This window comes from Anopheles gambiae, chromosome 3 (assembly GCF_943734735.2).
Source record: "Anopheles gambiae chromosome 3, idAnoGambNW_F1_1, whole genome shotgun sequence".
Lineage (NCBI taxonomy): Eukaryota > Metazoa > Arthropoda > Insecta > Diptera > Culicidae > Anopheles > Anopheles gambiae.
The window spans coordinates 66,250,545-66,278,480 of record NC_064602.1 but is presented as its reverse complement, the minus strand read 5'-3'; the positions used below and the strand labels follow the sequence as shown (position 1 = coordinate 66,278,480).

Genomic DNA, 27,936 nt, shown 5'->3' with positions numbered 1-27,936 from the left:
TGTATAATCGATTTAAAAAGTTTATCGTTTTGAATAACCGCTTAAATAGCTATGTTTTCAACATTTCTCTTTGCAAATCTTGCCCACGACTGTAGTGCCCTCTCCGAGCATCGCTGGCAGCCCGGTAAGTACAACATAATGTCGCACACTCGACGATCACTTACCAGCTGTCGCTTGGTATGGACGGTCGGGTTTAACTGCACTGTTGCCTTCTGCAAATCAGCTCCACGCATCCACAAAAACCAGAACCGGGCATCAACAAAGATACGAAGCGAACGAACTGCCAAAAACAGGAAAACCCCCAGACTTCGTGGATAGTCGGAAAAGCTCGCTCTGTACTTTCGGGTGGCACGAAAGCTTCCGGCTTTGGTTTGCAACCAACGAGGGAAAGTGTCGTGTCGGTGAAGTTTGTTTGTCTATCGCATCAGTCTCACTGTTACATCGCTGGCGAACCTAAGCGTGCTTCAGTGCAGTTCGTTCGCTTGCACAAGGCGGAAGTTGCTACACATTGCAGTGGAACTGTTTGCAAGTGCCATTCCCAAACTGTCCCCCCCATACGGTACCATTGTGTGCAGTGCTTGTAAGTGTGTAAATGTGAATTTTGTTTGTGTTTTTTTGCTTCGATGCCAGTGATAAATTAACTCCCAGGGTTGGAATATAGTGAGTGGTAAGGATTGCTAAAGACGACGTGAGGGTCGTTTATCGTTCCCGGTGTGCTTTTTGCCCCCCCCCCCCCCTTCCCATACGTGACGTACTGTCGTGTGCAAGGTGGAACCGTACAGCTGTTAGTGTAGTGGAGAGTAAATATTTACATCCATCCTAAACGGCGCAAGAACGTCCACTTTGTGGAAACTTGTGCAGAAGATGTTCAATATTGGGTCAGCTTAAATCACGGTTGGAAAGTGTCTGTGTTTTTTTTTTGTTTTCTTGTTTGTGGTGCGGTTTTTGCAAGTAAAATCAATCTCTGTTTTAAGCCATACATACTACCCCTGTCTGCAAGGTGATGATGTAACCAGAACCAGTAGTGCATTTGGTCAAGCGATGTGTAAAGTGCGATGAAGTGAAATGTAGCAAATAGTGGAATGGATCTCGTGTAACCAAACTTGAACCTAAACCGTGCAATTGCATTATTGAACAACTTTGTCACTTCATTCACTTACTGGACGACTGAGGGCTCGGTGTACTTCTACGCCCTGCTGGATCAACTTCAAGGAAACAGCTGTTAAACTAGTGCTGACCCATCCGGGGTCGGTCTCTAAATTGGACCTTCAGATCAACGCAAGAAGTGGAGTGTGAAGACACCCGGACCAGTACCGGAAGCAACGTTTGCCGGCTTGGCTTGACGGAAACCATTGGTGGCAGCGTTTGAAGCGGTGAGTAATGATTAGGTTTGACGTTCAACTTGCTCCCTAGACACGGTGTAAACCGTGTTACAGCGAAACATGCTCCATGCTTGTGTTGATCGGGGTTTAGTTTTTGCGTTGTACACTAACGAAGTCGGAAGTAACTCGGACCGTTAGTTTAAAAAGAGAAGAAGAAAAAAAGCCCCTTGTACTGCAAGACGCTTGTGTATTGAGTGTTCCTGGCAGCAGTGTTGCTATCCTCGCTCCAGTACCGTCCAACATATTGCAGTGCAGTGGATCGTCACTAATGCAGGCTGAAGGTTTTCACCTGTAATGCTATCGTTTACCGTGAGCAACCGACATCTCTACCGGTTTGTGTCGGTGTGTTGCCGTGCGGTTTATAGACACTCACGGAAGGAGTTAGCTCAGGTTCGAACTAAATCGACATTGAAGGATATTCGCTCGATACACGCTCGAGGTCACGTAAAATTGGCATTTTGCTTAAAGCTCTGCAAAAGAAAACGGCAAAATCAGTCGCTTTGCTACCACAGCACCGTCGGGAATGGGTAGATTGGTTTGGTAATTTAATTTTGAGCCCCCTTTTCAAACCCTTTTACCTGCAATAAAACCAACGGGGCAGGGTGGCTCTAGAATAACTTTTTGCTTTTGAAAGCCACTTAAAGGACTTTTATTTTATTTGTTGGTGCTCGTTTTCGGCACCAAAATGCCTCACATTTCTTTTGTTGCGTGGCTGTATCGAATGTAAAATAGCATATCAAATGTGTGAATCCTTCCAAAAGGCGGAAAAGTTTCACCATGTTGCAAAAAAAATGAAACACGTTGCCCTTTGATTGTGACCCTCGTTTCGATCGAGAAAAGATGGGGAGAGTGTAAAATATATCGATAAACTGTATCTTAAAGGGCAGAAACTGTACCAGAACGGATAGCTGTTGTTTTTTTGTGTTGAATTTAAACGTCAAATGAGTAAGAAAAGTGTCGCGGTATCATTTTTGAGCATCGAAATAACCTTTTTGGTTTGGAATGTAATAACAAGACTGATTTTGATGGATGGGAATGGGCAGCTGGGCATTGTTTTGAACAAGTTTTTGTTTCGTTCGAATGAGGAAGGTATGCAAACTGCTTGACAAAATTCCATACATAATCTAATTTGTAGCTTTAGGGTAGAATATGTTTTATTTTCTTTTAATCTTTTGATGTTTATGTTTAGGTTAGGAATGCTTTGAATTGTTTTTTTTTACAAATATCGCAACAATGGGCATACCGAAATAACTTCTCTTGTTAAGAATAATTCGAAGCCTTTGATGTCGAAGCTTCTGACGTTTTTTTGTTTGATAAATTTATTTACTAGAACTTATCCCTAGACTATATCATACCAAACAATAATATAAGAAAACAATATTTAAAAATTAATGAAAAACATTGATTTTTTAAGTAATTGATCCTACAAAGCAAGAAAATAATACCACCAATTATTTGAAATTCCTGAAGTCTGTTATAATATTCATAATAATAACGTTATTCAATATTTTGAAAGTTTTATTCAGCAGTGATGCATGACTGTTGTTTAGTATTTTCAATTAATTCCTATACGAATATATTTAAGTCAGATAGAATCCGATTTGATAACAAAAAAAAAAGATAAATACACATAAGCGTACCAGTTTCTTACCCCAATAGAGTATAGAGCCGTTAAGTCAAATTTATTTATGACATGTCGTCATATTTACGTATACCTTCTTTTGTACACCCTATACCATTTTATTTCTTTGCCTAGTAGCGGAATTTCGGGCAAGTGTGCCATAGGGGCAAGCGTGCCACAAACAATTTTTTAACATTAAAATTTAGTAAAATGCCCACTTGTGTATACATATGGTTGCGTTCCAATGACTAGCTATACTGTGCCGAATTGCAGATCAATCGATTTTCTCATTGTTTTGAACTTGTTGAGTATCAAAATTGAGCAGAAAATTATAGTTTTATAACCAAATACCAAATAAGCTCTCAAAAAACATAAGAACAATCAACCGATAATATATTTATACCACCGTATATCTGAAAAATCGTAAAATTGTTTGTGGGGTAGCTGAAAAAAATGGTAGTAAAATAGCTTTGAGATTTAATTCGGATTTTGATAAAACAGTTTTAGTGAGTTATAACATGAAATACTTAAGATGGCACACTTGCCCCAAATTCCGCTAAGTTAGTTTTTAAATTAAAAAAAAGTTTTTAAGGTGTAAACTATTGCATATCTCTAAGCGCTTAACAATCACGTCCGAGTGTACCTTTCTTAGGAACTAAAGTTCTAATTCCACAACCATTTTGCATACATACAGGCGCTTGGCAAAGTCTGTACAGCGTTCGTTATTCAGGTTTTTCTTTTATTGTAAATTTTATATGCATAAATATTAAATAAGTTTTTTTCAAACTATTTTATTATTTTACCTACACTTCCATTTGAATGATTGAATGATAGCTATCTTTTCTATGTAACTACGAACAACTGATGTCCATAAATCTGGTCCGTAACTTTCAGAAAACCAAGATACCATCACAATATTTCATTCTGATTGACGCAAACAAATTATTTCTCGCCGTGGTAAACAAAAAACGAATACTCTTGCATCTTACACAGCAAACTGAGTGAAAAAGCTTGTCCAGCTGGTTTAAAGTTCGCATGTCGTTGACTGAATTATGGACTGCCACATCGAACCGGAAAGCTTAATCGAACATCGCCCTTGAGAATACACGCGAAAGAAAGAATCGCAATGAATTATCGACCGTAGCACGATTTACCACAGAACGGATGATGTGGGGCTGATTTTGTTCTGCTTTGTTTTGTGAAAATTTATTACCCGCCTCTCTTTGTTTTACCAACAACAGTAACAGGTCTAGGATAAACGAAGGGTACTTTACACGGCACCGCTACTGAGGTATGATGAGGTGAACACGCGCATCAACACCATAACCGTTGAGGCGGAAAAAGTGACAGTAATGGCAGTGGTGAAGGGTATAGTAAGTGGCAGGATTGATGTCATGAAAACTGCTTCTATCACCAAAGGTGTTTGCTTGCAAAACTTCCATAAACTAATCAACAAGTCAATCGAGCTCGTTGTGCGTTACTGCAAACTGAAATTGCCACGTACATTTATTTTACATAATGTTTCGCGATTCCTCAGTAAATCAGCCGGAAGAGCCTGCGCTGTAGATGACATTGGGGTTTGACGAGAAAATGGTTTCAACGTTGCTTCCCACCGTGTTAGGCAAAAGTTTTATAACCCTTTTGGTATGTTTTTGTTTCCTTCAGGCGAGCACGGGTAAGTCACGTGCACGCTTGAAACTCTCACACTTGAAAAATGTACGAAGGTTGGGGTTGTTCATCATCAATATCGTGTTTTGGAATGAGGCAAACTTCTTTTTTCGTTTCAAAGAGGTGCAGAGACGTATTCTGTGTGAGCAAAATCGAACAGCCAATATCAAATTCCAACCAACCTCTAGTTCGCTAACAAATATCGCTAAAAGTAAACGCATGCATATGACGATAAAAAAGGTCCCATCAAAGTATGGACCAAGCATAAGGTCTAATCACCACTTTTTGTTGATAAGATAGCTAAAGCAAGATTAGGATAACAGCGATTATTCACACGAGCGTAGGATTGACGGTGCAATGTATGCTTCAGAATGGAAAACGAGCTCCGAAGTAGATGTAAATCTTTCTAACGGGTGCTTTAGGAAAATATGTTTTTCACTACTGCATAGCGTCGGCAAGACCGGATCACCCTATAATCACGTTTCGATACGCACGTCTGAATGCTGGGGATCATTTCGGGGAAGGAAAATCTCGTTTCGTGGTGACGCGAACGCATGAATGAGTTTGCTAACCTACAAAAACTTCCACTTGGGAGTGCGAGTCAAGACAACACCCGGTATGTAATACAAACGACGATGAAAATGATTAGAATTGATGATAGTAATTTACCGCCGTCCATTCGGTTGCTTCAAAGAAGTTTCAAAATATCGTCCATGGAAGTGTGTGCGCGCGCGTAACTGTGTGGGCGCGTGCCAGTGTGTATAATATCAACGGAAAACTTTGATAACAGTCATTATCATCAAGCACGGTGTACCACTTGTTCAGTAAGATACATCGACTAGCTTTATGGTACTCGGCTGTGTGTCTCACAAATGGTTTATCTTTAATAAAAAATGAGTTAAGAAAAGATAGAAATGAAAAATTGTTTAATTGTAAATATTACACAGCACATCAAAAAGTAAAGCTTAAAATTACCAGCACACCCAAAAAGAAGTAACGAACAATATCTAAGTAGGGAGATTTTATAATGTAAATTGTATAACTGTAGGCGGTAGCATTAAAAGAAGCTGTCGATAGTCGCGTTAGCAGACTTTTTAAAATTTTATTTAAAATTATATTAATTAACAATGCTCAACATATTTCGGAATTGCATTTAATTTTCTTCTCTTGATAAACAATATGAAAACTGTACGCATGTGAATTATTCGTTTGACTGTTTCAACCGTCGAACGTTCAAACTGCGCCTAAATGTATGCAAAAAGATGTTCATTGCCGTTTGCCTCCCTCCAATGGTTCATTGAGCATCGGACAGTAACTAATTGTTATTCGATATATCAAGCCAGTTCACATAAACACACTGCATGAATTCGTAATGAGGTTCGTGTGTCATGTGGTCAGTTCGTTGTTCAATTGGCCAATTCCCTAGTCGCCCACTCTGTCCCTCAGCATATGTGACCGTTCCCATAATTTACTTTGAGCGATGGTTTGTTGCTGGCATCATACTTTATTGGGAGCACGGAAATGCTCTAAAACTGATAAGACCAGTAATGTTTATTGTGGGCCGGGGCAGACCTTTTTTGACGAATGTCTCAATTATAATTAGATAACCAATTTTAGCACTACAAGCATCGGCTGTTTTGTCAACATATATTTGCATGGTGCCTATTATTAATCTGCTTATTTAAACTATTGACAGAAATCTAGTTACACATCACATTAGGTCACTCTGACAGAAATTGATTAATTTTATAGCTCAACAGATTTGCGCATTAAGAAAAAATAGCGCAGCTTTTCATCTCGTTCAAACAATCGTTTTCGACCCACTGGCAACCGGGACCATAACGTTATTTCGGTAAGCCAGGCAGCACGAAATAAATAAAACAATATTAAAAGCTTTTCCAGATTGATGAGTTACAAGGCCAGTGAGCTTTGGCGAGGGAAGGCGGGAGGCAGTTTGAAGCCGTCCTCGGAGTGGACACAGGAACAGGAAGGGCGTCATAAAATCCTTAAGTGTTTTGTTGACATTCCCGCTGCTGTCGGTGGCATCGGCTGTCCAAAAGGAAGCGACATTGACAACTTTAGGGACTGGGGGTGGCGGGAAATAATATTAACGATAATAAAAATAACAAAAACGAGCAAAAATAAAACGAACGAGAGGATGGATACAGAGCATACGCACGTAAAATAATATTTAATGTTGGCGAAATAATGGTCCCCATCCGGCAACGGGCGAGGTGCGTGTACAGTTCGGCGCAGTAGTGGAGGATGGAAATGGGATGATTTTGATTTTGTTGTTGGATGTTTTGAATTTTTGCTTGCTCTCTTTCTCTCGCTTTAACGTACGGGAAAACGCTAAGGAACGCACCATATTAATGGTAAAACATGTTGCTTCCCCTTGTTTTATTTTTCCGGGAAGCAAGAAAATCAGTGACGTGTGCAGATTCGCTAGCAATGGGCGAGATGATAAAAGATGTTTGTGTTGCAAATATTTTCTTTATTGAAGAGAGGATTGACGAATGGCATTCACTTCATGAAAGAGGATTATCTTTGCCACAAAAAAAGATGAAATTTTGACGAATAATGAATGGATATAGAATGAAAATTGTTAATTTATTTCAAGAGACTAGAATATGAGGAATATGGAATGAGTTTTGGGATATTATTGTCTGAACAATGTTTGTATCATTTGAAAATGTTTTTTTTTAATATTTACATTCATTTTATAGATTAAAAAAAAACAAAATATTAAAATGAACTCAATTATTTTTTATTTAGTATAAATGGCTACACATTTTTTTAACATAAGTTCAAAGTTAACACTTGTGTAACCTTTAACTTTACGACCGGATACCTAGGTATGATTTTCATTTTTAAACTGATATATGTTTTTATTTAAAAATGGTAGCTACTTTATTTTTTCACGTATCGTTCGAAATTTTTTTTTAAAGGGATTATTTTTCAAAAATTCCATATTGTTTTTTTTTTAATATTTTCTTTTGATATCCCTTATCTCTACGACTAGCATACACGGGTATCTCACACATTTTGCATAGGAAGTGATAGCTATTAATTTTAAAACTTTAATGACTTTTGATGTAATGAATATTAAAATTTCAAATTTGGTTTGAAGATAAAAGCATAAGTCTTATTTACATTGTTTAAGAAATGGAAGTTTAAAGTTTCGTTTACTTAAAAAAATCAAAATATAAAAAATAAACTTATAAAATACTGTGTATATTATTTCGTTATTAAGCAGAGAAAAGCGTTGCTGAATTATTATTCTTTATGCAATTCTCTATTTATGATACTGTACTTATCAAGCATATATTGTTATAGTATTGACTTTAAAACAATATAAAACAATAAAAAAATGAAAAATTAATTACAAATCACCTGAAATTTTGATGAAAAAAGATGCTTTCAATGTATAGAACAACAAAAAAAAACTTCCATTGTAAAAGCGAGTTTTTAAACATCAGAATATTTAACAATAGTAAACGAGATTGTAAAAATCCCATTTGTTTATTGAAGTAAAAAAGACGAATGGCTGTACCTTTGTACCAAATTTGAAATTTTTAATACAACAAAATTTATTGAAGTTTGGGTTTAAAAAAAACTTCCTATATAAAATTTATGGGATACCCGGGTATGCCGGTCGTAGAGATGGAGGTGTAAATTTGGTCATTGAGACAACGATTAAATTATTTGACACATTAATTTTAATAATGAGCAAGAAAAATTGGTAAATCAAGAACGTAGATCGATCCACTGATCTCTTCCCATATTTCATTGCGAGTTTTTTTATTAATTAATTGGTTTACCATTATAGATTTTCATTAAGAAAAGTAAAAACAACCCGATAAACAGAAAACATATTTACTGTTACCAAATCCTTTTTAATATTATAGAAAAAAAAACAAAAACATAATTACTCAAAAAATTCCAAAAAGCACGATGCAGACGTTTGTATCGCGAAAGCTCTTCAATTTTGTTTTCTATGTTCAATGTAGCATTCTTCATCCCTCGGCATTAACCAGGGCAGCCATTGTGTTTAATGCTCAATGAACTATTAACTAGTCATACGATCTATTATCACCTCTGATCATTCTTTTTGAATAAAGGTTACACTCTGGTTGTCTTTAATGCTGCCTGGGAAACATCACACATTACCAAACCCATACCGTTGGGCTTTCATACCGTGCTCCAGCCTAAACAAGCACACGCTCATACCATAGGAGTAGCACATTTTTGAACTACATCAAACAAATCCGTACGCAAATACTTTCAATGCACAGAATTTTATTTCCCTTCACTATGTGGGTTACTGTGCGAAACAGATTCTCACATTATTCAGTTCACCGAACTCTAGCAGACCCCGTCTGCTGCGGTCACTGTGCCCAACATTAAATTACTGCTTTTTATCAGTGCGCCAATGGGTTGGGTATGCCGCCCAGTGCAAGCCTTCCCTGCATGTAACCGCCACTCGTTTGGCCACATTTACAGGATGAGGGTGAGCGAAAAAAACTCTATCCCCTGCCGATGTGAAATAGAATTAGGCCGCAGTATGGGAAGGGGATGGACATGGGGTGGGTGCGAAATAGGGATTCAGTTGATTCCGACCGGTGGGGTAATATGTTTTTGCTCGGTCCATCACTCCCGTCGTGATTGAACGAGACAAAATCATCCGCTCGTAAAGCAATTTTCCAGTTCATTAACATGGTCGCTCACTGTAACTACGAGCCTGCGTGTGTGTGTGTGTGTGAGTGTGTTTGTGTGTGGAAGCATAAGGCTCATGTGAGGTTTTTTTTGCTTCCCTCTCCTAATGACCGTGTGTAAGCCGTACATGCATGCCGTCGAAGACATCCTGCAGTGGACTGACCTTTTTGCCGAAGAAATGAAGCAATCTTGATGAAGCTCATTGCGGGTCAGCATTGTATGTCCTTTGGGTGATAGCATCGTGCAGCGAACGATATGGAGCGCGTTCATTAAGAAAGCGAAGGACACTGCCACTACCCCCACTGGCCTTACTAATGCACTTAGCGGCCAGTGGGATTGACAGCACGTCGAGACCGGTAGAGAGTGGTGCAAAAAAATGGATATCATTTTTAAATGGTTTTTAGCAGTATTTTTACCGAAACTGTTATTACTTACATTTACCGAAATAGTTTTGATAAATCATGGTTTTAAAACACACAGATAATGAGATTGCCCAAATTATCCCATTTCATAAAGATCTAATTTAAAGTGGCCATTAAGCGGGGACAACATGATTCTCCCTGAGCAACGAGCGTACCGTTCGTACGCGCACAACTTCATTACAACCAGCTGGGCTGCAACAAATGAAGCTTTGCTGTAGCAGCCGCTCTAAATCTCTATCTGTAATTGGTGGTGTATGAGTAATTACATTTTCCCGCGGACAAGACACAACCACACGCACGACGTACGTTTGGTGGACGGTCTGCCTGAAACGGTCTGTTTCGCCATTGTTCTTCCGTTCGCGTACGTTGCGAGCTAATGCAGAAAATTAGTTTTACCACGGAAGCGGGAAATCACATAAATTAGACAGTGAAGCCCAGCGATGACGAACGATTTGCGTATTGTGTGAGCTTTCTGCGGGCTTCGTGCCGGAGATTTATTTGGAGTGAGTTATTTTTGTGTGTTTTTTATATCACATTTTATTTTGTGTATGAAAAATTATTCGTTTTTATGTTTGTTGAAATGAATAATATATTATCTGTTGAATAGATAATACATATTATACCCACTTGGCTCGAATGTCACACTCTTCTACCAAGGACCTGTCTTACAGAAATGTTGAACCCATTAATCAGCACAACAGCACACAAACAGACTAATTTCCAGCCTCCAATTGCGCCCCGAAACTGGTACGGCTTCTTCCCATCGAGCACCATCGACGGACGGACGACGCGTTCGTTGACGTGATCGTGCTGTGCGCCACCAGCCGTCTCCATTAGCTCGACCATAGCGGCACCATGCGTCTCCATCGCACGCCATCGGCGGCCAGCGGCGCTCACTCGAACAAATTTGATTAATCCCCGGCGGGAGATGCACATCCAACAACACACACGACACATGACCAACGGGCTCAATGTTTCGTTGTCACCCGCTGAAAGGTCACCTAGCAAGTGTAATTGACACATTTAGGTATAATTGTCGTTTCCGGACCGAGAGAAGAGCATCGCCAATACTCAGCAGAGACATTTCGTGCCAATGTGTTTGCTGCACAGTAATGGAGAACTAAACCGAAAACTCCAACCAACCCCATTCTCATTTGCTGTGCAGAAAAGCGGGGCTTGAAGAGGTGAGCAAACAGTGCGGGACGATGATACACAAACCGTTTGAGGGAACCTCTTACCTTTTGAAATCGATTTTCGGCACATTGACGCGCATCGATCGAACTGAGGCAAGGAAAAAGATCAAATGGTGCAACGTTCTTTTTTCTATTTTTTTGTTGTATGGGTCGCATGTGAGCTTTGCGATAAGTGTTTGAAAGGCAAAATCGTTTTGGGTGATAACGACTTTCCGATAGCGCCATTGATGGAAGTTTATTTTTGGGTACGCGCCGTCAATTCGCTGGAAGAAAAAGCTGAAGAAAGAAAAAAAAAGTTCAATTCAAATAGCAATGTTGTTTGAGGCGTGAGCTTTATTGCTTGTGTCGTGTGAATGAATGCCGATTGACGTTTGCATTGCTTGCTGTGAAATCGCATGGGTATGGCTTAACATTTCGATGTCAATAAGCTAGTAAAGTTGTTACTTCTCTGTGCTCTGACACAGCAACTTGACGCGAGTAATTCGTTTTTGTTGCCTAGATTTTTAAATGATTCGGATTTCTTGTCTTACTTTGTTTTACGTTTTCTTGGTCATCAAACAAAATATTAATTTAACGCTTCCAATCAGTTGCATTTCAAAGCATATCAACAAAACTAAACAAGCCGCTTTTGATTTGTATTAGTAGCATTAAAGACTGGTACTGTAGTCCAACAAGGATCTTATGTCACTTGTGCAGCATTGACTATTCTCTTTTTCTTAAAAAAAAGTAAAAGAAAAAAATATTCAAGATGTTTATTAAACTTATGCTACTGTCCACGATTCCAACGCTCTTCGTTAGATTCGGACCAGTCAATTGGTTCGTGTTCATTTTATTTGGTTACAAGACAACGCAATGCAGGTCCAAAATTGGAATGATCTCAAAATCGTACGCTCATGAGGTTTTTCGTTCCAGTTAAGTCACCCCTAGGCCGCAGTCTTAATCCTTCGAAGTTGACTCCGTTCGGGATTAGTATTTGTAGTTTTAAAATTACTCCTAAAACCACCGCATTGTTCAATAAAAGTATAGCTACATATGTTCTTATCTCTTTCGTGGTACAATTCGATATGAGCCATACAACGAAGAACTAAAAGATCACGTCCATGTCTTGGATCTGGCCTAATGATTGTATCTTATTTGGTGCCAATCCAAGACCTATAGAGAACTAAAACCGTCTAAATAAATAGGTTTGTTGCTTAAAATGATCAACATCATGTCTTCTGTTTTGGTCTTGTCTAATGCTCTACCTGCACACGCATCGCTTTCCCTTACAATAAACAATAAGCAAATCAGGTCCTTTCTTTGATGGAAAACCTTCCTTGTTTTAAGGATAACTTTTTGTAAATCCTTAAAATTTCTACATTAAATTTCCCTACCAACTGTTTGCTAATTATTTTAAAAAATGTCTCTGTTAATGGTAGCGCATATACCCATACGTTAATTCATTTAAAGCTGTTCAAACGATTACAATTTTGGGATCGTGTTTTGTTACTGTTGATAACATTTTTGACAATTACTCGACTGTTTGTAATTTATATCATTTAATAATTCATTTAGTAATTATTTTAGTTATTCATGCTTTTAGTTGTTTCTTAAGGATTTTTAGATGTTTATCGAATATTTTGGATTCGTTCCACGATGTATTAAGCATTTTCTAAAATATTTTGAATCATCTTCTTTTCTTTCTTGCAGACACGATCTCAATAAAGCTTGAAAATGATTCAAAATTATGTAGAAAACCATAAAAAAATACTTAAGAAAAATCCACACAATAAAGTATCGGGAAACAACCATAAAACCATGGAAAACACTATTTATTTTGTTAGTTATGATAAATGCTCTTTCATTCATCAATCACAAATTATCAATTTTAATGCGATGATTATCATTATTACAATGAAAATTGGTATAAGAAAGATGTAAAAGCAGGGGCAGTACCGTGATACATTCGACAACATGGAACTGCATGAGACTGAATAAGTCTCAAAAGCCGTACATACCGGCATGTCTGCGTAGGACGTTACGCGAAGTAGAAGAAGAAGATGTAAAATAAAGCATTATGAATATGCAATTTCGACAGAAATGTTGTACGGTACTATTTCGTAAGATTTTGTTTTAAAGGAGTGGAGGTTTGTGGGAGCGGTGCCCACTTTTCACGCATTATTACCGCATACTACCGCCCATTCAGTAGCAATTTGTGGTATCAGCTCGAAGCAGCAAATTTTGTTGATGATGAGAGAAGGGATGGGTTGAGGATTTCGTAACAGTGTTGGAATTGCACATGAACCCATACTGGGTTCTGGGCCTAATCACGAACCCATACCAGCCCTGGACAAGTAGCTGAATCTAAAATGTTGGGAAATGTTTAGGTTCCAGAACAGTGCGTGGTCCGATCCTGTTACTGATTCCCATGAACACCGCATATGGCCAACATTTCCGACAGCATATGTGCTGTGCAAAAATTAGGCCATCTTGAACCTTGAACCATCTGGCTGTAATTGTAATTCAAGTATTGTAAACATAGAGATTTAGAGCAATATTTAAGCCTGCTCCTTTATTTTGGAAAAAAAAACTCATAATTATCTTAATAATCCATTAAATTTCTTTTAATAAAAGACGTAATTGTTATATATGCTACTGTTTGAAACCCAAAGCATTGCGAACACATATTATTCATAGCTAAACTTAAGCAATCGCGATCTACTTTTCATTTGACCTCACCAACCACGCCACAGGTTAGGGCACATGCCAGAGCAAAAGGGGTAATGCCATTACCTCGCTTCAACATTTGCAACTTAATCAAAACAGGAACACACCCTGGGGAACTGAACCGAACGGAAACCCTGGATTTGCCGGATAGATTATACAATCAATCACTTTAATGCTGTTGTTTGGTTTAGATCGCATCTACCCAATCTGTGTTCCAATGAAACACACATGCACACACACATACGGGTTGGTGTGCACCCTTGTCTTTGTATTATTTTCGGGCGGAAACGAAAGATTGGTGCTGAAATTGAAATTGATCGACGTAAGATGACACTCCACAATGGCTTTATCAACCTTTACCTCCTTCGTTCGCGTGACGTAGGAAAATGTAAGGTTACTCGAACTCGAATTTCCCTAAACTTTCGTGCCAGTGATTATCGATCAATTTTAAAAGTAAATAAAGCACAAATTTGCCATTGTTTGCAATGATGGAGTGGACGACGGGGAAAATAATGCCGCATTTTTCGAGTCGTATTTTTTTGCGGAGCGCAGATCAAGAGTCTTCCCCTAAGGCAAATCGGTTTTAAGCAATTGAATGCTTTTACTTTCCGGTTGGGAAATGATACGGATGCAATAAAAAAAAGTTGTTGTTTTTTTCACCATTGTATAAATGTTATGTTTAACGACTGAACGAAGCGACAGCAACGAGAAGCCCAATTATCGCAGCGTGGAAGGCGTGCTTTCAGTATTAGAGACGATTGATTTTAATTAATCAAAGCACCTGGGTGGTGGCTGTTATCGAAGGAAAGCAAACAACCCCTTTTGCAAGCTACCATTCTGCCCAGCACAATAGTAGTTGAATGGCATTTGGTATTTCCCCGAATTAAAGCGTTTTCGCCGTAATTAAATGGATCCTCTTTGTCGGCAACATTGTCTGCAAGACTGTTGAGAGCAGCGCTTCGTTGTTCTGATGGTTTCTGGTTTAATTTTCATATAAAAGAAGGATGGAAAATGTATTTCCATTTTATTCTATAGTAAGGATTCTTCTTTGTCGGTTTTGAAAAAGGCTTACATTTTCTCCCGAAACATCGGAAACTAAAACTTTGCTCAACTTTGCTACCATTGGTACTAAGAAAACATCTCTGCTGGAAGAGGATTTTCCAGTCGAACGACTGAATTTGTCTAGCACACCAATGAAAAGGGGTCGAAAGTGGAAACTTTTGCGGTCAGTTTGCATTTTATTTTCCGTGCATAAATTACATTCCTCGAACCAACTGCTTCCCTTCCCGTAGAAAGACAAGGAAAGCTTCAACCAGCTGCAGCAACCGTAATGTGAGCTTGAGCAAACGAAGTTAATTTAAACCTGCACACTAGGTACGCGCACAAACACACTCTCCGAGCCGGGTGAAGAGTAGGAAGCCAATAAATGACATTTTATCTGAAAAAACGAAGGAGAGAGAAAGATAAAGAAACAACGTGCATTCGGAAATGTTTCCCGCTGTCCACCATTGATTTTCCATTTCAATTTCCGCGCGCCAACCGGCTCGATTTCCGTCTTCGGTGTGCTTCCATCATCTTGGGTCCCCGGGTGACGGTCTTCCGGCGGATATGATTTCCAAAGACAGGCAGACAGACAGTGTCAGTGGTCGTCATGCCATAGAAAACCGGGTGACAGTTTTCCATGTTTCGTGCAGGAGGAAGCTAATTTTTCAACAGAACTGCTTCGTTGAGAGCAAATCAGTGGTACAGCAAATACCCAACAAAGCATTTTAAGGAGTTGAATTCACCGCAAAAGCTCAATCCAGTTGGTAAATCATTCGCCTTATCTTTGTGGCATCTTTAGCCGATAATTGGCTGCATTGCTAGAGGATTTAGCATTCCACTGCTGTTAGTGGAGAGAAAATTTGGTCCAAGGGCTTTTTCCGGCATAGCGATAATAGCCTGTGCGGGCTTAATTCCCTCAATAGTGCACGTAGGTAGTGCCGGACCTCGAGCAAAAGCAAATTAGTTTACGGTAATTAGTGCCAAAGCACGAGCACGAGGCTTTGCGGTGAATTGTGTGGCCGTGATAAGTGTTTCCTCCTTGCCGTGGGTCCGCAAGTGAAACCAATACGTTGTGGCGGAAGTGAAAGTGGACTGGTGATAAAAAATGCATTACCTAATGAATGGGTCTCGCTGGCGACAGGTGACCAAGCACATTACGGTTTAGGCAAGCACGTGCACGATATTCGAGACATGATTAGATATGTTTTGTCGAATTGTTGAATAAGTAATCTATCTCACGGTGCTGTTATTCAAACCACGTGCGGCCTTATACATGTTGATTTGTTGTTTGTACGAATCTTATCTCGTGCCATAACGTGAACTAATGCTTTCCAGGAATTGGCCCCAAGCGAAATTTGTTACTGAAATGCATTATTCATCAATGGAGCGGGCGTAAGGGTGCTCGGTAGACTCGATGTTACCCTTAATTTATGAATTGCATATTTCATTTGAAAGATGAATGATGACAATAGGCACTAAGTATCAACAAAGACATTTTATAGAGTCGATAATTATCGCCTAAATTTGGACAACTATTTTTATATTGCTACTAATTATATTTTTGAGTGTGTTTTTTTTCAACTTTTTACGAAGCTTATTACTGCTATGAAATTTAACGAACTGAACATAACAACAGTTATGTAACAGAATTAGGAAAAATAGTAAGTAATACTCTTCAATTCATCTTAAACAGTGGCTTACTTACGTAATGGTAACTTTTTCGGAACCTTTTTGCTTTTTTTTGCAAATAGCGTCGCTTGTTCTAAGACTTAAATATTTAATGCCATTTGGTAGATAACATTTCTTCGCATCGATTAAGTTTTATAAAGGAAGAATATCTTCCTTCATCTGTTATAAATGATATACCTATGATTACTCTAGTTATAGGAAATGTAGGCAAATATCCGTAGACGATAACGTTCTGCGCCCGAACATTTCGTAACCGACTACGGAATGTTGGTCCGTCCAGCATTATCCGGAGTCGTTTGGAATCGAAACCGTTCGGAATCGGAGCCGCCCGGAATCGCCCGAAGTCGAAGTCGGAGTCATCTGGAGTCATACGGAGTCTGCCGGAGTCGGAGTCATCCGAAGTTGTCAAGAATCAGAATCATCCAGAGTCATCCAGAGTCGAAGTCATCTGAAGTCATCCGGAGTCGTGCAGAGTCGGAGTCATCCGTAGTTGTTCAGAGTTAGAGTCATCCGAGGTCGTCCGGAGTCGGAGTGATCGGGAGTCAGAGTCAATGTGACTCGTCCGGAGTCGTCCGGCACCAGAGCAGGGTGTAGTCAGGCTCATACTCCGGTCGTCCGGCTCCAACTCCGCATAATTCCGACTCCAGACGGTACTAGTGATTCCGATTTTTCAAGAGTCAAAATCGGACTAACAATAGCCGGTGTCGGATCGGAGTCGTGGGTGCGCTCCAAAGAGCACACCACTAAATTACTCAGACGAATATACTACCTTTGTCGACATATTTTTATTTTTATGACCATTAAGTGCCACTGGTTTATTCAAACTGCATACTAACAACAGCAAATGTCTGTATTGGGCTGAAACAGTTTCATTAAACTCATAATAATGAGGGAACAGCCAAAGGGTACTAATGAAAATATGTTTAAAGTCACACACTCTAAGCTGATGGATAATGGATAAGATTAATTATCTTATTAAATCTGTTTCTAATCTAAACTTGAAAACATTTAAATTTTAATTTTATTTATTGTTTTTTTTTTATTTGAAAATATCAAAATTCACACTGAAATTTTTAAATTGAGTCAATCTTTGAATACACTAATAAGCATCAACAACATACATTATCTCGAAAGAGACAATGCTGTTAGAAAAGAGCAAGTTTAATGGACTGTACAAGACTGTCCATGAGACTCAAATCAACAACTGGAAAACATCTTTAATCACTTGAATGATGATTACACTTTTTGGATTGATTCAACCAATCTTAAACATTTGATCAGTAACGATAATAATTGTGCTATTTATGGCACTGATGGTTGTATTAAGTCGTGCGAGTTAACAACTGTACCACAGGACTGTACTACATGGTCTATAATAACTATTTACAATTATAACTGATGATGTTTTACATTGCATGCTAAAACATAAATATTACTCTTCTATCACTACAATTATTTATGCACTTCTTAGTAACCTAGTAACCAACATCTATTTTTGTCATATATTGATAACGGTGGTGTTCATCCAGGTGTCTGATGATGGATAGCATTTTTCTTCATCTTCCTATTCACACTGCCTACCATCTACCCGCAATATGTCATACTGAACTTCATCGTTCGCGTCGCATTAATTCATTTACTCATCTTTCTTTTCATTTCCATTAGAGAAGTATTCCACTCATCGCAATACCGATAGCCAGTGTATCCCTTTGGGACATTCCATCGAGTGTTTTTCATCGTCAGAATTCCCACCGTCCGGCACGATGGTGTTCGTCAGCTCGGCTGTGCTCGGTGCAGCCGCCGGTACCGGTTTGGCCTTGCTGGTCGCTGTCACAATCGTCATGTACCGGTACTACGTGGTACGCCGAAAGGGTAAGGAATGGGCCGAGCTGGACCGACTGGAAGAGAAAAAGGCAGCCCGGAAGATCAATCTGCAGGACTGTAACGTGACGAGCGGTTCCGTACCGATTCAACCAGCCAGCAGCGTCGTTCATCATTCAATTAGCTCGGAGACGCTGGGCACGGGTGCAGTCGAAGTAACGCCCAGCCCACTTCAGCCGACACTGTCCGCTACGGGTTCGACGAAAAAATCATACGGCACGAGCGACACACGCACGGGACCCGGTTGTCGACCGGCTCATGCGGCGGCCTCGACCGCCTCACGTAACAACAGCATGGAGAGTGTTCATTCGAGAAGTTCGGTAAGTTTCCTTGGAGCCAATTTGATCATCTCCGTTATATTACATGTGCTACGGATGGAAAGGATTTATTTAAAAAAAAAACATATCTGTGTGTGATCGATGTTTTTACTTTCTCCATCTCACGCAGAGCTACCGGGAAAGTGTGCCTAAATTCATGACACACGCTAACAGTGACACTCGCTCGACTACTTCTGATAATCTAATCCTTAGGGTAGGTAGTTGGAATAACTCACTAACACACTCAATATGTCAACATCTTATTGTACAATACAATTCATGCGTGGTAATGCATGTTTATTGCATAGTTTTAGGTGTACGAGAACGTACGTAAAAAAGGGTATAACAAGAATTTTATTTAAAATCCTCTTTAAAGGTTATGGGTTTGCGCGTGTTAATATTTTACACAACATTTCTATCTCTTTCATAAGAGTCGAATGAGACCAACAGGCTCAAAGTCACTATAAAGATAAAAAATTAAAATAAAACATTTAGGGGAAGGTAGGTAAAGACGGGCGCCTTAAGGAAAATGTTCAAAATCTAGGAATATATAAAAACACCGATTATGAAAATGTGCATACATTATCTTAAACTAATGTTTCACCAGAAAATGTGTTGAAACTTTTAAGTTTCTATCGATTTTTATGGTTTAATTTCATAAAATAAAAGCATGTTTTTTCGTGCAGTCCTGAAATGTTCAGGTAAGACGTACACCTGATATGGGAAAGATGTACATCATATGAAGGGTAAAATGAACACCTTTAGGAAACGTTGGGAATTGAAGAGGAACTTCCCTTTAGGAAATTACTCCGCGGAAAGTCCACGACCCCAGCATTTTTGTGGGACTTGTTAATAGGTATAGCCATTTTTTCCACCATGTCTAAATTTAACTTTTTGATATTCGTAATCCCATAGATTCTCTGATCTATTCCTTAACGATGTCATATCAGTGCTTCTTCTTTTTGTTAATTAAAGTAGTCCAAGTCGTGTCAAGAAATTGGGTTTCGTGAAGTGCCCCACCAGAGTCGAGAGAGTAATAGCATAACCTGCATTTTGATCAGTATTTCATTTCTCGCTTATTTCAATAACTTCTCCAGTTGCTGGATGGTTTATATCTTCGGAATACTCTTACATGAGGTGTTTGATGAAATATATTAATCGCCAATTGATGAAAGAAGCAAAAACAATCGTTGTTTCCTGGTTACTAGATTCATAAATTACCAAAAATAATAATAATATTTTTAATACTTTCATTCTAGTTTTTTCACCAGTTTTTTTTAAAATAATTTAATAAATGTAATAAAACTTCCGAAAATCTTAACAAAGCATGTTACAGAGCTTAAGATCCGCAGTAGTCCAATTACATCCACATAAGTATGCATGATTGAAAAATTGTTTGGCCAATTATAGATAAATTATGCCAAAAATGTTCTCAAATATGTTGTTTTATCTTCAGTTTGGATGCTCCATTTTTGAATTTTTCGCAAATTACCTTTTGTATGCATTTATGAGAAGTATCCATCCTACCCGTAGTGCCCGTCTTTACCTACCTTACCCTACGTATCACAAAATCCGGTAAATCAATGATATTACAATAATCGAATTTAGTACGTGACGCTGCTATGAAAGTTACTCATAAACCAAACAAAACAGTTAAAATGAATACACGATACAAACTGACGAAATATAAGCAATTACGATTGTTCAAGTTATGTGTACGCCTAAATGTATGCAAAAATTTAAGACAATATTTAATATTTTCCGTTTGCTTTATCATTTCAAAAAGAGCGTGAAGTCTGTTCCCAAGATAGGGGGTTTTGCGTTCCCGAGGAATCCGCCTGAGTCGAATTTCACGTTATTCTGTAAAGATACTATTGACAACTCGGGTTTTTTTTAATAAATTTTGGTACTTTATCACGTGCAAAAAATTTTGATATTTGTTGCTTTTCGGCGGATTAATTTTGTTAGTAAAAATGCAATTTAGATTGCATTGGACAATTTTTGCAGGAAATTTTACTGATTTGACATTTGAGCTGTGAAATTTAGAAAACTGTGTATCTCCGAACACGCTTAAGTCGATAACCGCATAACTTGGGCACAAACTGTACTTAATGTTTTAAGCCTGAAAAAAGAAATTCTCAGCTTGAGTCTATTGATTAATTTATTTTCTGTGTAGTTTTTTAGTTAATCGATACAGTCAGTTTGCTAGTTACACGGTGTATACTGTCCGATACTACCAATGAATGATTTTCGATGCAGTGGGTGATTTTAATTATTTTATTATAGACTATATTATTTTTTATGATTTTTTTTATTAAAATATTGAATTAAATTTGAGTAAAATGGTGCAGGTGTATCAAATCAGAAAAAATAACAAATGCTATATCTATTGCATTCTAATCTGCCTTAGGCGACTTTAATTGATGAAATACCATATTGCTTGATTTGATTTAAAAAGAAAACCCCCCGCTACTAGTCAGAGCTGTGAGCTATGTCGCGAGTTTGCATCATTTAATTTACAAATTGTTAAACATAATATAAATAAATATTATTCAAACAAAAAAAGGTTCCCACAAATTTACATTTTTTGTACATTCCATGCATACATTTAGGCGCCATGTCACAACATACGAGGGGAATTATTAAATTGAATCAAACCAAAGAAAAATTTTTTTATATAAAAAATTATAACATTTACGTAAATCTTGTTCAATAAAATCTATCTACTACTCTACAATGCTTTTTTTTAAAGAAATCCCGATCACCAAGTCCGATGCGTACGTTCAGCCTGGAGGGACGCTTTCCTATCGGTGGCCCGAGTAATCACAGTGCTGCTGCAGTACTTGCCGACGGTACGGAACGGGGTAGCAAAGCCAGTCTAGCATCCGTCGTCAGTGGTGGTAGTCCACGCGATTTCAGCTCACCCAAGAAACGCAACAGCACCTTCTCGGGCGTCGTGTCACTGGCTGGCGATGGGAACGTCCCGGACAGTCCCATTGGTTCCATCCGTTCCGATAGCAGCCGTTCGCCCCGACGACGCGTCCCGGTGATTCTAGCGGCAAACGACATCCACTCGGTACTTGGACGCTTTCATCTGCGGTTAAAGTACGACGGCAGCAAGGAAGAGCTGCTGGTACATTTGGTTGAGGGTAAGAGGTTATTCCAAGTCTCTCTCGTGTGACATTATGTTCCTCTACCCGTTTTGGCAAAGCGAAAGCGTGTTCTAACTAAATATCTCTACACATCTCCTTACAGCACAAGATCTAACTCCGGCTGGAGATACCGGATTCCGCGATCCCTACGTAAAGATGTACCTGGAGCCGGATGAGGAGCAGCGAACACAACAGACGGCTGTGCATCGTACCGAAACGCATCCGTACTTTGACCAGCAGCTTTCCTTCCCGCTGAAACCTCGCAATCTCGTCAAGAGCAACTTTGTGCTGCAGGTTCGTAAGCATGTTTGCTGCTGCAATTTAAACTATCTTGGCAAATCTCGTTAGACGCTTGTGTAATACCACTTGCCGTGACTCTCTGTGCAAAAACGTAAACCTTGGAATACGTAGTGACTCTCGCGATAATGTCAGACAGAAAAAAAACCGCAGCACTTGCCATTAAATGAATCTTTGTGAAGGAAGGTTGCTTTCCATCGCTCTTCGCCATTTATACGGCGCAAGAACTTTCTCATCGCATTCAATCGCACACGTTCAAGGATTCGCCAGGAATTTCGTATCCATTCAAAATATGTGTGACCTTCAACCAAGCAGCCTCACCCCATCAATCATGGTGCTCTTTTGCAAAGATATCTATGAACCTGCTTAAATCTTGTGGGAATTGTCATTGTGCATGCTCAACACCTTAGACAGCTTAGTGTGGTATGGTAGTCCTGGGTCTTCCAAACATATAATAAAAAGCTGATCTGTTGAGCCTTGGATATATGGTGGTTCTGAAAAAAAAACCTTTACGTTGTGCTGTCGATCCATTGTACCCAGTTTGAGATGGGTGTAGAATATTCGCAAAGCTCTTTTGCTTCATTGTTGGCATCTACCGGCGAATTTCCTGCAATTTATATTCGTATTATTGTTGGGTATCACCGGTAAACGGTGAGGTTTTGTTTAATAAATAGGTTTTTATAAGGAAAATATAATTTAGCATAGAAATGGGATTTGAAAAGCAAGTATGATTGTTACGTGTGCTATAACAAATACCAGCAATCAAAGGAGTTATTGGAATTATTGGAAAAAATATGTAAACGTTTTTTACATTATTTAGAATACAACAAAATTGACGATACTAAGGCAAGCTTTATTCCATAAAGAACGAATTTTGGTCCCTATGAGAATCGAATCATAGGGGCATCTGCATCTGGGCTTGTAAGATTAAATGTGATTTGATTACCATCTGCATTTAAAGTGTTTAAAGTCAGGAATCTTCTAAAATATACTTATCAAACAACTCTATAAAAATATAAAAAAATATCTAAATTTGTATACAATATTCAATTTATTAATGATTTTATAGATTTCATACAACCGTCTCTTCAAAATAAACATTGTTTATGATTTTTTCTCAACTTTTCGTACATTCCCAACATTTTTGGTACATTTTTTGTTGAATAGATTTAAAATTTAGATATTAGAATTAAAAGAAATTTAAAATAGAAAAAAAAGATTAATTCCTAACGATGAAATATTTAAAAGGAAGATACAGGGAAACTTGTGCACGCTGAAGATTGTTTATTGTTTGATGTCGGCTTAACTACACTCTTTTTTCGTAGGACAACAGCATTGGGATAGTGGGTGAAATTTACAGTAAACAAATATTGCTGATTGGTATCCATCCACACAATTCTGTTCAATGGATTTTATTACATTTAATGATGTAATTTGAAGCTACTTTTACTTTGAAGCCAATGAAGTATACGAATGGAGCCTTTTTATTTCACAACAATTTCATTCAGTTTAAAAATAGAGTTTGATGCAGCACACAATTTCGACCAGGACAAAGGTGCACACACGGATTTGAAATGTATTTTTTGTCCCCAGACTTTCACTCTCTGCATCATCGTTATTATAGCTATAGAAAATTCATTCCACTTTCTTAGGAATTTGTAGTGCTTCCTATTTTCACATTTTAATTGATTGATTTCTCCTCCAACTTACATTCTTCATTCTACCGTCTAGCTGTTGGACTATGATCGGTTTTCACACGACGAAGTCGTAGGCGAGATTCGGTTCCTGCTGAACACGTTGGACCTTTCCGGCTGCGAGCTGTGGGGTGATTTGATCGCCGTTCGCAAACCCTCCGAAACGACGGCCGAGCTGCTGATCTCCCTCAGCTACCTTCCCCAGGCCGAGCGGCTCACGGTGGTCGTGATGAAGGCAAAGAACCTATCCATCTCCCATGAACCATTCGTTAAGGTAAGTGTGCGCTTTTTGGAAAGTTTCATAGCCCACAACAAAGATCGTAAACTGTTCGGTCTCTTCACCACGTGCTCTGTATAGCTATATCTGTTGGTAAACGACAAGCGCACGAAAAAACGTAAAACCAGTGCGATCCGAGCGCTCGACCCAACCAATCCGATATGGAACGAGGCGTTCACGTTCGAGTTGCCCTCGTCCCAGCTGCAGGATGCCGGCGTGGAGCTGTTCGTAACGTCGAACGAGGCCGAAGGGCAGGATCTGGGCTGTGGGGTGGGTTTACGCGAAGGTGGCAGCGGTACGCAGCACTGGCAGGATCTGATGCAGAACAATCGTAAACCCATCGCCATGTGGCACGTTCTGCGATAAGACGCACACGCGGAACACATACGTGTGCTTCAAAACGCACACACAAATCCACGCTGACTAAAAGCTGTAAACGAAGGAGAAAGGGGAAGGGGTGGAAAAACGATAAACGATCCTTTCGGGAGCAGTAAAGAAAGGATTTGGCGAGATAAAAGGAATAGTGCAACGAAAGGATATAACACCCGGCAAGAATGGCAACGTAAACCTTACCATCCCCCATAAAACCATAGAGATGTAACTAACCTGTGAAGCGAACAAAAAAACAGGAGGGCTCCAACTGACAGAACGGGGCCGCGGAAATGGTAAGGTATTATCAAGGTAGTTTTGTTATGCGTATTACATATTTCATGCATGTAGCATACAGCTGTTTTGATGCGAGCAAACAAAAGGTATCATTTTTATCAATGTGGGTTTGCATCACTGAAGCGAACAGCAGACGCGCTATGGCAGCTGTATGAAGAGTAGAAAAGAAAGAGAGGACGAATTATGCCAGCATCTGGCTGTGGACCTGTAATGTTTCACGAATTCGTTGGCTTTTTGTGTTTGCAAAATTGTATTCCATGTCGCAATGAGTTAAAGATTGCTTTCGATATGAATTTTTCCAGCCAAAGATTGCAGATCATGTTTCAAAGCTCTTGTCGGAGGGCGATTTCCATATAATTTTGCACAAAAAAAAATGTTTCAGTATTTCGGTAAACAGGACATATAACGGATGGATCTAGTTAGAAAATTGCAAAAGATAATACCCAAGGTATGTTTGCTGTTACGCAAATGTTTCATTCTTTTCTTTGTTATTTTCGTTGATGGTCTTAAGGCCGGGCTACATTGATCGTACTCTCTGGTGTAATTTTGATTTTCACTAGCGCATCTGGCGGCGGCTGACCGAAGCATTTTTCCAAACAATTTGGAGCCGCTTCAGAAAATATGTTATTTTTCCATGGTTATTACCTTGTCTGGACTGGAAAAGCTTTGTAATTGATAGATGAATATGTTGTGCAAGTATTTCAGCCATTTTCGCATCAAAAAACGGTGAAAAAACAACTTAAATTTGAGATCCGGCACGACTATTCCCTTGAAGACCAAAAAAAGCTTCCACCAGCCGCCGCCAGATGCGCTAGTGAAAATCGAAATTACACTTGCGAGTACGATCAATGTAGCCCGGCCTTTATACTAAAAAACTGTTTTACAATTGATTTTTGCTACTGATTTCTAAGCATTCATTTTTTTTATTTTTTAACCAATTCTAAATATTATGTTCTATATTTAAGAAACAAAATCATAAGAAAATGACACAGTCCCTTGCATGGAATAAGGCTTTGATTAAAACAGATAAAAGAAATTTGTATTTCGCATAAGGGGATGTAGTCAATAATGTTTTGGTAATGTTAATAAATGTTTCTTCAATTAAAATATCTCAAAAATCATTGAAAACTATACACAGAAACTAAAAGCCTACACAATTCATTGCTCGAAAAAAATCGTGCAAGGTGTGACTAGAGTTGTTGTGTTTTTTTTTAAAGATATGTTATCAAATGTTAATGTCACGGTTTCAAACATTGATACATATTTCAGTAATTGTTGAAAACATAAAGGCCGGGCTACATTGATCGTACTCGCACGCGTAATTTTGATTTTCACTAGCGCATCTGGCGGCGGCTGACCGAAGCATTTTGCCAAACAATTTGGAGCCGCTCCAGAAAATACGTTAATTTTCCATGTTTTTTACTTAAATCGGAGGAGAAAAGTTTTGTAAAACGTAGATACACATGTCTTGCACGCATTGCATCCATTTTTGCAATGGAAAACGATGGAAATACTACTTAATTTTGAGATCCGGCAGGTCCATTCCCTCGATGACCAAAAAAGGCTTCCACCAGCCGCCGCCAGATGCGCTAGTGAAAATCAAAATTACGCTTGCGAGTACGATCAATGTAGCCCGGCCTTAATGTTTTTATAATCAAACAGCATAAAGCAGAGTTTTCTAGATTATATCGAGTTCTGTTTTATTGAGAACAGTTTTACTGATTTCATACAACCATACAAAAAATTACCTTAAATACTTGCACAAACACCGTTGTAAAATGTAGACTGATGAAAAGTATGACTTTATTGAAATCAAAGGAAAAACATAAATAAACGAAAATGCTACTTAGAAAGCAAAAGACACATAGAGATAGTATATATTTATTCAGCTCAAGTTCAGTACAGAAACGTTTATGAAAGGCCTCATATTAATGAACGGAACAATGTTAAATACACGCAAGAGAAAACGAAATCGCTTTGCCTATGAATGCGGTACAAATAAAGAGGGGAAAAACCCAAGACCCATCTAACGAAAATGGAGCTTAAACGTGGCAGAACAGCAAAGCTTAAATAAACAAACGAAACCAAGTATTGTGAGTGTATGAGCATATATTTATATAAAATATTTTAAAACAAATGTCTAAGCTGGAAAGGGTTAGGGAGAACTAAAAAAAACAACAAACTAAGTAACTAAAAAACCAAAAAAATAATACAAACGCTTCAACACACAGTAAACTATAAATGTTTTATATTCCGTACGGAAAACCATTTGGAAGATGGAAACCATATAAAAGCGAGGAAATTAGACTAACTTGTACAAGAGTTTGGCGACTGATGTAATGAGATGTAGGAGGACAACAAAAAAAAAGAAAATTAACGTGAAAACGAAATGTGTGAGTGTGTGTGTGTCCCATATTATATTCTACTGTAGTAACGTACATTTGTACGTATTCGTATGATTATACAAAATGGCACTATTTATACGTATATTGGTACATATTATAAATATACATATATATATACACAAAACTAATGGTATGATATGATCATAGAAAAGAAGAACAAACTGCGATCGGTGTCTGTATCAAATACGGAACTGGGTCATAGAATTACGTGTACCAATCACACTTAGGATGCAGCTATTTTTGTGAACCAGCACTAAATTACTCCCTGTTCATCAATAGAGACAAACAAACATAGAAAACACACATAAGGTGGATAACTATACATAAAGAACTATCAATTGTACCTTCTGCCGCACACTGAACGTAGCTTCCATATAGACAAACACAACTAAATAAGTTGGCAAATTCACCTCAACAAATTAACACACGAAACAGAAATTGAATCCCAACCTCAAAGGATTTGTTTGAATGCTCATAGATCCTTGCTAGAAGTAAATGGTGGTACTGTAATTAAATAATCAATTACAACACTCAAACAACCCTGCTTGGGCGGGGGGCAACGTGTGTCAGTGGTTTCGTCTCATTCCATCATATCAGAAAACCCCCGAAATCGTCCTAAAACGTGTACACACTGCTCCCCCTCCTCCCAAAAATAAAAAAAAACTCTAAATATAATTGTATTAGACGTCTATTTATCACCCGACCCGACATCTAATCCAATGCAAAGCGTAAAGCTCCTTACAATGGAAAACCCTCTTGCTCCATAACTAATCCTTAAACTGAACTGCTACAGCAACCGACTTGAA

General features: G+C 38.6%; 1 protein-coding gene across 7 annotated transcripts; it reads left to right on the top strand.

Moving 5' to 3' along the window:
* The first annotated feature begins 152 nt into the window (after positions 1-152).
* LOC1272553 (synaptotagmin-7) lies at positions 153-27,098 on the top strand. Of its 7 annotated transcripts, none has more exons than XM_061657641.1 (8): positions 153-580; positions 1,001-1,373; positions 18,107-18,642; positions 18,770-18,853; positions 21,392-21,788; positions 21,895-22,085; positions 23,820-24,056; positions 24,141-27,098. In XM_061657641.1, exons 3-8 carry the CDS (start codon positions 18,205-18,207, stop codon positions 24,423-24,425), a joined length of 1,632 nt encoding a protein of 543 aa, XP_061513625.1. In that variant the 5' UTR covers positions 153-580; positions 1,001-1,373; positions 18,107-18,204; the 3' UTR covers positions 24,426-27,098. The 7 variants fall into 7 exon arrangements, with proteins under 7 accessions (XP_061513625.1, XP_061513624.1, XP_061513623.1 ...); XM_061657640.1 differs by having other exon boundaries at positions 975-1,373; XM_061657639.1 differs by having other exon boundaries at positions 153-660.
* The last annotated feature ends 838 nt before the right edge of the window (positions 27,099-27,936 follow it).